Below are 13,386 nucleotides of genomic sequence, written 5' to 3' on the forward strand. Positions count from 1 at the left end.
GCCCGGCCCCCAGCACGGGGCAGGAAGGGGCGGGCCGGGCCGGGCCGGGCTGAGGCAGGGCGAGGCATGGGGTGCCCCCGGCGCCTGCTGCTGGTCTCCAACTCCACCCTGCACGGAGGGGGGTACCTGGGCCACTGCCAGCAGCACATCCAGAGCTTCCTCGGGGGGTAAGCGCCGGGGGGGGACCCGAGGAGGGGGGCAGAGCCCTGGGGGGCTCCAGCAAACCCGTGCCCTCTTCCCGCAGGAAGGTGAAGCGGGTGCTCTTCGTGCCCTACGCCCTGCACGACCGGGACGCCTACGCCCGCACCGCCAGGGAGAAGTTTGAGAGCCTGGGTAAGGGGGGACCCCGGGGGGACGGGGACAGGGGAGCTCTGGCGAATCCTGCTTCAGCTCCGGTCAGTGAGAGGGTGAGAGCAGCAGGGAGCGAGCTGCTTGCAAACTTTCACCTAGAAGTGGGTACTTCAGAGGCCTCCGGCAGAAAGCGCCTTGCAAACACTTGTAACCACTTCAGGGAGGAAGCTCGTACGCCCGGATGCAAAGCAGCGTATTTTTATCCTCCGTAATGACACGGGGGAACACTTCTTCCCGTATACATTAAGCCTCTGCTCAAGCTGTGCACCTACTGCTAGGTGAAGAAGACCATTACTGTAATGTGCTGCAGGCAGGTGTTTGCAGGATGAGCAGTGACTGAGCTTTGCTATGAGCAAAGATCTTGCCAGAGTGGCCTACTGCAACAGCCCTAGTATGTGTCTGTAACCTTCCTGGTAACTTTGGACTTGTTACTGTAGTAACAATCAATACTCACTTCCTGGTGTATCACACTTTGCTCCTTATCTTGCAGAAAGATTGCTATCAACTGTCCATGTTCTTCTGGGGCTCCTGGCACATGCCATACTCAGTGAACCACAGCAGAGCAAATCTGTCAAAGCCAAACATTTTAACCATTACAAAAAATATGTTCAAATACAACATTCATACTACTACTGATAGAGCAACAATGGCAGACTGTTCAGACTCATAGCCGCACTGGGCAGTGACAGCTTTTTCCTCGTTTTCTAGCTAACTGGTAGTGCTCAGCAGGACTTCGTACCACAGCCAGCACCTGCTGACTGAAATGCTCTGCTCTTTTAGACACTGAGCATCTATATCTTTAAAAGAAACATTTGCTTTGGTACAGCTGCACACAGAAGCCCTGCATGAACATAGGGTATATAGCGTTTTTCCTCGTAGAGGTCTCTGAAGGTTCCCTGGTTGTATTGTGAGATGTTTGGGTGGAAGGGGGGCAGAGAACAGGATGGGGGGATTGAACGTATATTCCTCCTCCAAACTGAAGCAGCAAAGGTAAAAAAAATTTTAATTTAAGGTTACGGGCTGGACAGCATTCATGAATCCTGTGATCCAGTGGAAGCGGTAAGGAAATCTGAAGCAATATTTATTGGTAAGTTTTACTTCTTGCTCTCTGAAGAGGGCTTATATAAGATGCTGCATTAGTCTTTGGTAGAGCTGGTACTGTAGAGACAAGCATGAAAAAGTCTCACCTCACAATTAGAAGCAGCTACAGAAAACAGTACTTTATTTGGGAACAGTAAGACCCTAAATTTAGTGGTGGGAATAGAAGTACGGAAGACCTATCAATGGAACTGCTCCTTAAGTAAGTTTCAAACTCTTTACTTGAACAGTACTTCAGCATTAAAAACATGATTCTAGATGTTTTATCATCATTTTATCAAGACTAAGAGGATCCAGGCCTACTGTGCTCAGATTGAGCGCAGTCCTAACACCACACTCAAGGGTATTAGAATAGTATCTGCTGTCAAAGAGCCAGTGTCATTTGTCAGAAGGACCTGGGACACAAGCCCGTGGCCTGCCAGACAATCATTCCTCTGAAGCTTCTGGGTTTTTTGTTGCTCAAAGCAGGATACTGTCCTGAACAGAGCATTGAGTCTGGCAAGCTTGTAATGGCATCAATTAAAATCAATGGTAAAGCACATTAAATAAGCTGGACTCTTTTTCTGCAGGAGGTGGCAACACATTCCGTCTCCTGAAAGCTCTCTATGACAACAGTCTGATACAGGAGATCAGGAAGAGAGTTCTTGAGGTAACAACTAGATGACTCAGGCCAAGTCTGAATGATAGGATCTCATGCATAAACATTTGTTCAGACAAATTCAAGTTGATTCTACGTCTTTGTTTCTAATGTACTTCAAATATTGAGCCATCTCTTGCAAGCTGGTGATCTGAAAGCTGTGGCCAAATGAAGCTGTCATTAGTCATGAAAGACTGAAAAGACTAGGGTCAGTAAACCATCCTACAGCAGTTTCTACGATATGGGACTGCAAGACTTTAGGATGTACAATGCTATGCCATACCTTAGAAGTAAGCCCCTCAACTTAAAATACCAATGAGGAGCAGTGCAAGGAATTAATCATTGGCCAAAACCCGTGTTTTTCAGGTTATGTTCACTTTTCATCTTGTTAATAGATATGCTCAAGCTGCAGGTTATCTAATAGTAAACCAACAATACAATTTAATCTGCCTGTGCCTTTTAGACAATCAAGTAAATGAGAAAGTGTTGTAATTAACTTGGGTGTCTGTTTGACATAAAATTGAGAGATACGAATGCCATCAAGCCCTTCCAGTCAGCAGCCCATTCTAGCATAGTGAATCTCATAAAGCACAGCAAAGATAGGTCACCAGTAGAAGACAACAGAAGCAAGGTGTTCCCCTAGTAATGTGGAACTGTGAATTACTTCAGACAAATTTATGCAAGCCACAGAATGTTTGAAGAGGCCAGCTGCCAAGAATAAAGGTCAGATAGGCCATCTTAATATACACAAATACACAATGCGGCAGCACGGTGCTCAGCTTTGGGTGATCCCAAATACCCTGTTTAGAAGCTAGTTAAAAGCTACTTCTGATATTTCCTGTAACCGCAACATAGGCAAGCCGCATCTCTTAATAGCAAAGTCTGTCTGAAATGACAACCTTGCAAGTTTTCCTCTTGTGAGAGGATCACCCTGTTGTGAGTACAGGGCATTCCCTAGTTAGTTCTCTGCCAACTATTATTACATAGAAACTATTGCCCACCTCAAACTGTGAGCTCTTCTTTTTCTGCTTTTCACTTGTGAAGTTAGCAGTGAGATGAGCTAGAAGGACTAAGTCTGATCTGACTGCTGAGTCTCCAAGACTGATAGAAGATGCTATAAAATGTTGTTCCCAATTGTGTTACCTCATACTAATCATTGCTTTTGTCTTTCAGGATGGGGTTCCGTACATGGGATCCAGTGCAGGAACTAATGTTGCTACCGTCAGCATCAATACTACCAATGACATGCCAATTGTTTATCCGCCTTCCCTGCAAGCCCTAGGTTTAGTTCCTTTTAACATTAACCCTCACTACCTGGATCCAGATGATAAAAGCACTCACATGGGTGTAAGTAAAGCATGCCACAGCAAATGCAGGGCACCAAGGTGTAATGATAGTGTGCATTTGCAAGGGATTACAAAGCTATAGAATGTCTTAACAGCTGCTCCCTCAAACAGTTGGAAAAACCAAAGAGGCAATAACATTTTACTCCCTCCTAAAGCTTTTCTTTGAGTGGGAAGAGGAGCTGGCAACAGTGGTACTGAGGTGGAACAGTGTTTTTCACAAACAGCAGCTTTGCAATGTCTGAAATAGTGTTAGTTCATACCTGGCATGGAACTGGGGGGGAAAAAAAAAAAAAAAAACTTAATGTGAAGATGAAATGCAGTGTTTCTGGAAAGTCCTGGAATATGCTGCTTTGCTTCCTGATCTAGAAGACCTAATTTAAGCATACTTTAAGAGGCTTAAACATCTAAACACCTGAAATAGCTATCAGAACAGGGAAAGCTTAAGATTGCATGCAAACCTGTAATATAAGAAAATACCTACGTGTGAGTGTCCCTGCAAAGAGTACACCTTGTAACAGCCAGTACTAAGTAAACACATATACTAGTATAGCTGAAAGAAAAATGGTTAAACATCAGGCACAGAGATTGACATCTCCACTGTATGGAAGAGCTTTTTCTTAAATAGCTAGTCAGGAGCTAACCAGGAAACAGTTTCTGGAGTGCATCCATTAACAGCCCAAATACTTTTTGCCCTTGTAATCAGAATTTCTCTGTGGCTAGTGGAAGTATTAAGAATAAGGGAATAATGAAGAGATGGAAGATCAAGATGTGCTTCTAGAATTTAGATGAAGTTGTAGGTGGTCACTTAATCTGCTCGCTTGTCTCTAGATAAGCAAGAGATATTTACAGGAAAAAGACTGCCTGCTATTTTTCCGAGAGGAGGATGGAAATTCTGTGCTGCAACAAGTACCTGTTGTGTTCCTATGTTTCCTTATCAACAAAGCCTTCTGGTTTGATTTTTTTAACTGCTGTTGTTCAGTTGAGAAGCAGCAACCCTCAGGAAACATGGCAGAGCCATTCACAAAAGCAAATTCTTCATTGTGATTCCTACTTGAGAAGGAAGAAACAGATATTTAATTAGTGGAAATCCTTGGCTCACTATCATCTTTCATGAAGAAGGCACCTCAGACATCTGCTTCCTCTGTACTCTTGTTCTGAGAGTGAGCACATAGAAAAAATATTTGAAAAGATAAAAAAAAAAAAAAAGCTGGATGAATTAACTGGAAGCTTTCGGGCTTTCAGGGGTTGGGACTATGCAAGTTCTGTTTGATCAAGCTACAATGGCTGCTAATGATGAAAGGGAAAAAATGTATCTACTGAAGTCAATCCTGCCACTTTCTTCAATACATTAGTCTAATTAAAGCATTCTCCTCAAGGGGAAGTGCCTGCTTTGCTTATCATTAAGAAGTTGCTGAGTGTCATAGTACTTGGATGGCTTTAACTTCTACTTTACTGCCTGGGCAGCTAAATCTACACTCATTATTGCAGGAGACAAGAGAGGAAAGAATTCGCCAATATCATGAAGAACCAAATACCCCTCCAGTTTTGGTAAGTAGTAGTTTCCAGTCAGGAAAGTCATGGCTGTAGCATGGTAAGCACTTTAAATGCATCCTTGCTAGTTTTCAGTGTGGGTTCCTCCTGACAAGCCTTCCAGAACTCTAGCAAGAAAGGCTAGTTATACTGTTGCTAACAGCTTCAGCCTTGGATTTTGCTCATTTGTTCCATGTGCCAGCTTTTAACTTGAAGTATAAAGTTTGCACTCTAACAAACCCAGCTTATTGTTGCTTGGACAAAAGTGAATCTAAGAATGGGGGGTTACAGAAGTAATTGTGGAACATTTTTCTTTTTCTCCTTAATGGTTTCTATAGCCTTCCTTAAAAGCAAAATTAAATACACAAGAAAACCAGCTTCTAAAATAAAATAACCCACCTACCTTTGTCTTTGCATCTTTGTTAAAAAAACTGAGCCAGGAAATCTTGTTTGTAGTCATGAGGAGCTACACTTAAAACCGCCCTGCTTGTGACAAGTGTTCTAGCTTTTCAAATAACTTGAAAATAACATTAAAATGTTTCCATGTTAGGGCTTGCGGGAAGGTGCAATGCTGCTAGTAGAAGGAGACAAAGCCACCTTACAAGGAGTAACAGGAGCACGACTATTTTTGAGGTAAATGGCTTCATTTGAATTTGAGTGAAATACAAAAAGAGAGATTTCTGTTAAACTCCTGGCCCATACTGCCTATCCCTCATGTCAGAAGTTATTTAATCCTTTGCTTCCATTTCTCTTTAGGGAACACATGAGTATTGCTTAATGTTCCAAAAGAGCAGTCAGTATGACAACACTCTGAAGTGCTATGGCACTACATACATTGATGCTCATGTTTCTGATCGAATAACTACCATTCATCCAGAGTGCCCCAGCAGTCAGGCTGTGGTCTGTACTGAAGGCCAGGGGAATGCTAATTTGATCCTAATTACACCGTTTTATAGAAAAAGGGGTCTCAGGACTTCAGTTGTATGACCATTACTAAGAAATCAAATCTGTATATCCCAGGATGGAGGCAAGGAAGGGAGTCAAAGCTGCTAGTTAGGAACAAGGATGCCTCATTCAATCCCTGGTAACAAATGGAAGAGCAGTACTGCTAGCTGCTGTGCAAACTTACAGCATGGTTGATCTTGTTTACAGGGGTAAGAAACCAACTGAACACGAGCCTGGAACAGATTTCAGTTTCCTCCTGATTGACAGTAATCTCCAGAAGCTGTAGCCTTGCATATTCTGCAGCAGAAGTCGGCACATGAGGAGGAAGGGAAGAGATGCTTCTAGTCCTAGGGTGGGTGGCAAGCCTTAACTTTATAAATAAAGATAAATATGCATTATTGGACTCTTTTCCTCCACCCTGTTCACTTCTCAGACACATTTCTTTTCCAAGAAAAATGACATTTTTATTGCAATACTTGAGTAATAATAGAATAAGAATAGCCTTACTCTGAAATGTTCTGTACCTTCCATGCATCTCCACTTTGATTCCTCCCCCATCAAAAAAGTTACCTTAACACAATTAAGTCAAGACACTGAGTCAGCTGTTCCTGCTCCCTTGTTTTACCTGTGTAATAAAAGAATTGCTCATTTAGTGTACTCCCACAGCATTAGTTTCATTTTTACACTATTAATAAAGTGAGAAGTTGTGCATTCAATTATTTTTATTGGCTTCAGACTCATGTTAAATATATACAATGCTGATCATGTACAAAAGTGTGCATGTTAAAAATTGTTAGGTTACAAACTTGCAAATCCTAGAAAAGTGCAAAATTTTAAAACATCTTCCACCATGCTGTACAGAAAAAAAATCCATCATTAGCCAATATACACACTCTCAAAACATACTGATCAAACCGAAATAAGACATACAGTATACACTTAAAGCACCCAGAAGGGAGATATTGCACAGAAGACTGACAGCAAGTTTGTTACAGGGCCCGAAGGCATATTTTTGAAAGCAGATATTTTCAACACTCCTCAGACCTAACATTTAATTCTTAAAAAGGCATTTTTTGGCATTTAAAAATCCATTTGTAATCACATAATTGCACAAGGTGTAAGAATCAGAAGATACGATTAACTGTTGCTGTAAGGAAGGACTCTATTTGCACTGCCCCATTAGCTTTAGTAATTAAAAAAAAAATGCTGAGACATGTTGAAGTGTCTTGCTTACCAAATTTCATCACGCAAACTAAGTAGCAGCACAACTTCCAACAAAAGACTGACCAAAGGGAGGTAAGTCTTACAAGCAGTGTTTCTCTAATTTTATATTAAGATGCTCCTGCATAAGCTAGGGGTTGAATCAGAACTTATCAAGTTTGCCTTGATTTTTTTTCCTCATGGCTTTAAGTAATAGCTCAAAGCTATATATGATTAAAGCAGTACTACCAGATACATGATTAAATTTATTTTAAACATTTCCTCAAGGCAAAAAATATGGCTCCCTCAAGAGGAAATACAGACTAGATAGGAAATTAAATACACAAGTGGCCTCTAACTTCACTTAGATATATGATACATATGGCTGGATGTTTTATATTTCAAATTCAAGACACCTTAGCAGCATTAAACTATAATCTCTACTGATGATCATGCTTCTGGGATAAAACGTAAGTCAAGACATTGTGTCTGCACAGAATCTAGTCACAGACCTAAGCTCTGGAAATACCTTCCAAATTTCCCAAGTCCAGAAGACAAAAATAGAAAGCACACACAACTGAAGGAATTCTCTCCTGAAGAAAACTGAAATGCTTATTCTATTTGGGCCCTTTAGGTAAACAGTAACTAAAAGAAAAACATGAGTTTTCTTCTACAGATGCACTGCAAAAAAAGTGAATTAAAACTGAACAAAGGGTATCTTTGAATAAGCACCACAAGCAGTTCCTCACCTATGGGGTGCTCCAGACTGCAATAAGATGAATAGTAGCACTTGACTGAAAAGTAAACCTGTGCAGATCATGCTGAACTGCCACTCAGGCATCTGATGACTATAGTAGTGAAGAAGGGGACAATAATATTCTACCATTTTTTATAAACTGCAGTAGCTTTTCATGAAACCCTGGCTTTCTTTAAAAGTATGTGCCTCCAAGACCTATTAGTAATAACAAGGAGAATTTGATTCCTTGAGATAGAAAGGAAGATATCTTCCAATCACTGGAGTCTGATGTTGGTAATATGATGAACTCACATGCATATGACTGCACAAAAACTTTCTGCTCCTAGAAGGTGGAAGTATGTCTTGTGTTACTGCCTGGACCTGCACAGTCTTAGCCAAATAAATGTGCACAATTTTAAAGCAATGCAAGTTAATACAATCTGTTGATGGGTTGCCTTTTCATTAACTTCGTTATAGTTGCTGTGCTGTTACTGATTTATTACAGCACCAAATATGACTGACTGCAAAAACAAGGTTCAAGTTCAGCAAGATGAATGAAAAAAGGTCTGCAGAAGTGTAGCACTATGTGGCATATCTCATTTGAGAACTATCCACTTCTCCCATCTATAATACTTCCTGAAGGTTTTGCTAATATATGCTGGTAACTAGATCAGAGAGTATATATACTTGCACAGCTTAAGTCCATTCTCAGCAGAACTTTCACAAGCAACTGACTTCTACCAAAGTGTCATGTTTACATCTGAAAACTCCATAGGTTTTAAACCAAAAGGCATGAAAAGCCCATTCAAGAAAGCACTGAATATTTAAATTCCCACCAAATTAAATATAACCCTTTATAGTGTTTTAATCTCACAATATGTATTAGATTAGGCCTTAGGTTCACATTAGGATACATATTTATATGCAGGAGAAATGTAGTTTAAGATTGGGATTATTATTTTGTGCTGGTGTTGGTAAAGTACACAGGTGATAGAAGACATGGTTTCTAGATATCCTATGATTTAGTATTAGATAACAAGTATATTAATATGGTATAATCCGCATAAGTTAGATGCTACCTTGAACTGCAAACATTTCACTTTCTGAATGCTGGTATAGTATAAAAACTGCACAGATGAGATTCTTCACTATAGATATAAAAGACAATTAAAAATACTATCAACAGTTACAAGTAAATTGTGAAAATTAAACGTTTTTCTTGAAATAAGGGAGAGATGTATTCTAAGTATCATCCTTTGGTATACACTTTTAAGTTCTATGGAAAATTTAATCAATACTGCTAGCTGCTTGATCTAGACTATACACAAGCATCAAAAGAAAGTTTTCAATACATGTGTGTGTATATATATATATATATGCATATATATATATATAGTTACACAGATGCTTCCTTACTCAGCTTCAGAGATAAGTATATATTTAGCTTTGATAAATATCATTAAAGTTGTTCCAAAAATTAAATGCAAGAAAAGTACCACCAAGAAGGTCTTGACAAATCTAGTGTTATGAACAACTATGTTTATTCTGAATTCCTATTCAGAATTGTTTCATCTCACAGCTTTACTTTTTAACACTTAAATAAATATTAGTTCAAAAACAGAGGATAATCTTACTTCACAAGTACGCATTTTTCTACATGAAAAGCAACATGGTGGGATCCAAAGCTTCACTTAACTTGAAGGAATCAAAAGTAAGAGATCAGTTCACTAATACATAATAGATTGCAATTCAGTCAACCTTAACAGCTGATTAGAAAAATGATTTTCTACTTGAAAAAGACATAAAACTAAGTTCAAACAGAAACAAAATACCAGCTAATGCTCACACTTACCACCTATATCTTTTATTTAAAGCTGGTTTTAAATAAAGGCAAAGTGCAGACCTTCAAACCTTTGGAGTCGTTCCAAAAACACTGTGATGGTATATACCCCTCATCCTCAAGGACCACATAAAAGATGAAAAGGTAATAGTGTATGTTGCCATTCTGCATAGAGCATGAAGTAGCTCAGAGTTCATCTCTCCCCATCCTCATTCTGCTGCTACTTTGTGCAGAGCACAAACTGCTCTCAAGCCTGACAGCCCTGAAACTGTCTACATTTCAGCCTGTCCCACATATTTGTGAAGATCACCCAATGCTCATGATGCACTGAAATGACAGCACTCAAATGTCAAAACTGTTCACTACAAATCCTCTCATCCTCAATTATTTCAACTATATATTTTACTTAAGCTGACACCATGTATTCAGTATTCCTGAATATTAAATTACTAAAAAAAATTAATCCATCTCTTGTATAAACTTGTCTAAAACAGAGGATGATTTCAAACCTTTATGTGATCTTCTGTGCAAGTGACAGAGGTCTTTTGTAGGGTTTGGTGAGTACATATCTCGATACTTTTTTCCACTTGATTCTGCTAACCTAAACCAAAATCTCCACTCCCTTCCCCTGCAAGCATACACTTAATCTCATATATGCATTTAAGCAGAACATGTATGTGTACTTACAAAAAACGTCACTGCAATGCCCCAAATGATGTGCTTCTTTTTTCAACTTCCCACAACACAGAAGATTCTTACATTCAAAGCTGCAATTCTTAGGAACTACTCTCAAAAGAGCTCCCCTGAAATCCCTTCTTCATGAAATCATAATGGACAAACATACTTCACATTCTCATATACACATTTAATACTTCCAGAGTATCCTTAGTATTCTCATTGGATAGGCAAGTGATTAAAAACAGTATTTCACTTCGCTTTTGGAAATTTAATGCTCTCTTGGCAAGCAACTCAGGGAAATTATTCTGATTTTCTCCTGACAATCAGACAATCCAGTCTGTCACAGTGATCAGTTTGAATATTGCAACTATGGATAGACCCACTTGTTCACAAGGCTGATTTACTATTTCATTTACAAAAGAAAAAACAACACAACTTTCTTTACAGAGCACACAATCAGTCATTAAGAGCAGGAAGAGTAAACAGTTTTCTTGAAACTAATTGGACTTTTAAAGATTATCTTTTTCCACGGGGCAAGGATTAACTTTATTTCTATAAAGATAATAAATATTATGCCAAAATTTAATGAAATGAGATTATACATAATGGAGTTCTCAGGTAGTTCAACAGGTCCCTAGTCACAGGGAATACCTGATAACCTTTACAGGAGGTACAACACATTCACATCCATAAATAAATAAAAATAACACAAAAAAGTGATGGCAGAGGGAAGAGACGGGTAGCCAAAAGGGAATATACTAGCTAGCAATCAAATTAGAGCTCTGCCTTATATTTATACTCTCCTTACGGTAAAAGATGCAAGGGGAATATCTTCTCTTTTTAACAGACAAACATACATGTATATACATATATATACATAGACACATATACACACATGCACACATACCTTTGCACACCGGTCAAAAAAATCATGTTTTTCCCTCAGCACCAGGCTTTTCCAGCAGTATAAGGTTTATAACTTAAATCACTAATATTATAAAAACGCCAGAATGACAGGAAAACACAATCCCTTCCAACATCATATATTACATAACAAAAAAACATTCAGTAATGGCTTTTCCAAAATATAGCAACAAATCCGTAACCATTTTGTTGTGTATAGAGCATGTAAGGATCTGATATTTTCTTCCCCCAGTTATTAAACACATCTTGAAAACGGATACATCATCTGTTTTCCTGCTTGTTTTACAGAAATAAAAATATGGATAACAACTGGTTTGGTGAATACCAAGCCAAGAAACAAACAGGTGCTTTTTCATTAAGTTGTTCTGCAGTGTTGTTTAAATGATTTTGCAGCGAAAATTTGTTGCCTTACTAATGAAGAGGATAGATCTTTGACCAACAGGGATATGTGATTTTTCCTGTTATTTCTTCAAGATAGTAACTATATTATGGGATTTCTTAGTGTGCATCTTAGTCTACTTAATATAAATAATTTTCAGCAGCAAGTATTTCCTACCTCCTTCTGCTCCTTCACCACCTTCAACTTCTTTGAAGTTATTCACGTCTGTACTTTAAAGAATTTCTGATAATCAAGTAGTGCAACACAGATGTTCCTTGCAGAACAGACTAAAACTGGAACTACATAAAGGAAGATAGCAATAGGCATTTACAGGAACAAATCACAGTAAGTTGTTCATTGGTCTAAAAAACATACTGAAAAGGTCATAATTGTCAGCTATCCCAGTTTTGAATCATACCACTGCAACAGACAATTTTAGACTGACTGCTGGGGAATTACAGTGCTGTGAAAGCAATGCCAAATATCTTTCCTGTGATCAAGGAGCATCTGGCCCTATTCATCTTTAAATCAAATGGTACTTATCTTAAGTTCAATTAGCAAGCTTGGGTTTGGAGGTCTGGTGTTTTTGGTTTGTGTGTTTAGGTTTTTTGTTTTCCTGAAACACTGTTTTAGCAGCTGTTTAGAGAGGGATTTTGTTGTGACCAAATCAACACGGTTAAGGAAAAATGTGCAAGCAAGCTAACTTGCATGGGTACATACGCTTATTACTAAACCTCTACCATAAGTTCGTCTTCAACAGACTGTTAACAGTCAAGCCCCTGAAAGCTGAGATATACATTTAAAGTGACCAAAAGATTAAATATGTTTCTGGCATCCATGAGAGAAGGTAGAAGCAGCAATCACTTGGAATCTTGAGTGTTATATTCAGTCTCTCCTGATGAAATCTGGCTGAGCCGTTTGCTTGATCCCCACAGCTTTCGGGAAAGCTGACCTGAGCGCATCTGTTTAAAAGTAATTCAGAGAAACAAAAGGAAGGGGAAGGGATAAGGTGGATAAATTAAAAAGGAACTTCAGACACTGATTTTGGTGAAATGCAGACATTACAATGTACTGCATAAACAAAATTACACTAACAAAAGTCATTAAAAAACAAACCAAAAGTTTACACTTAGGAATGATTCTTGGGACTGACAAAAAAAAAAACAAACAACAACAAACAACAGACAAAACACTAATCCCTGTTGTCTTTGACTTCGAACTGCTAAAGGGATATTGCCTAGTAATGCATATTCAATACTTAGCCAACTTTTAACACCCTAGAAACAGTGTTGAGTTTAGATATTTTGATTGGAAGAAAGAAAAAAAAAGAGGTTAATGTCAAAAAAAATGAATCAAATTAGCAGAAAGGACACTTTATTTTAGAGAATTCAAACAGAAAATTGCTAGAATTTAAAAGGAAAAGATCACCAAAACTGATCCTTGAATATTTCTTTCAAGTGATGGAGTATCACAGGACAGTTATGACAGATTGAAGGAAGGAAAAAACAAAGGATATCTCCTGGTTTCAAATTTACACCAGCTTCCAAAGATCCTGGGTGAAGTGCTCAGAGTAAAATTTAAACCAGAAATAATTCATACTGAATATCCCGTAAGTAAACATAGATAACAAGCAACCAGAAGCCATCAAATCCAGCACCTGGTGAATCTGCCATCTGACAACAATTTATAAGAAACATTTAATTCACTTATTAAGTATAGAAC

The 13,386-nt window shown here is 38.7% G+C and overlaps 2 protein-coding genes across 4 annotated transcripts in view; one reads left to right on the forward strand and one right to left on the reverse strand.

Moving 5' to 3' along the window:
- The first annotated feature begins 20 nt into the window (after positions 1-20).
- LOC309879734 (alpha-aspartyl dipeptidase-like) lies at positions 21-6,305 on the forward strand. The gene is made up of 8 exons (XM_082763878.1): positions 21-167; positions 245-333; positions 1,364-1,438; positions 2,019-2,098; positions 3,260-3,433; positions 4,921-4,980; positions 5,513-5,595; positions 6,115-6,305. The coding sequence occupies exons 1-8, from the start codon at positions 67-69 to the stop codon at positions 6,191-6,193; spliced, it is 741 nt and encodes a 246-aa protein (XP_082620004.1). The 5' UTR covers positions 21-66; the 3' UTR covers positions 6,194-6,305.
- A 135-nt stretch (positions 6,306-6,440) lies between these two features.
- Positions 6,441-13,386, reverse strand: part of NBEAL1 (neurobeachin like 1) — an 84,562-nt gene continuing 77,616 nt past the window's right edge. For all 3 annotated transcript variants that reach the window (XM_082763875.1, XM_082763874.1, XM_082763876.1), the window contains one exon: positions 6,441-12,626. In XM_082763875.1, coding sequence (XP_082620001.1) covers positions 12,525-12,626 — 102 coding nt within the window. In that variant the 3' untranslated portion in view covers positions 6,441-12,524. The remainder of the gene's footprint in view (positions 12,627-13,386) is intronic.

The sequence above is a fragment of the Aythya marila genome, assembly GCF_965140915.1.
Source record: "Aythya marila genome assembly, chromosome: 6".
In the NCBI taxonomy this organism is placed as follows: domain Eukaryota; kingdom Metazoa; phylum Chordata; class Aves; order Anseriformes; family Anatidae; genus Aythya; species Aythya marila.

Coding starts and splice junctions, on each gene's coding strand:
- LOC309879734 (XM_082763878.1), top strand. CDS start 67: ATGGGGTGCCCCCGGCGCCTGCTGCTGGTCTCCAACTCCACCCTGCAC. Junction 168..244: donor ATCCAGAGCTTCCTCGGGGG/GTAAGCGCCGGG, acceptor CTCTTCCCGCAG/GAAGGTGAAGCGGGTGCTCT. Junction 5,596..6,114: donor GGAGCACGACTATTTTTGAG/GTAAATGGCTTC, acceptor TCTTGTTTACAG/GGGTAAGAAACCAACTGAAC.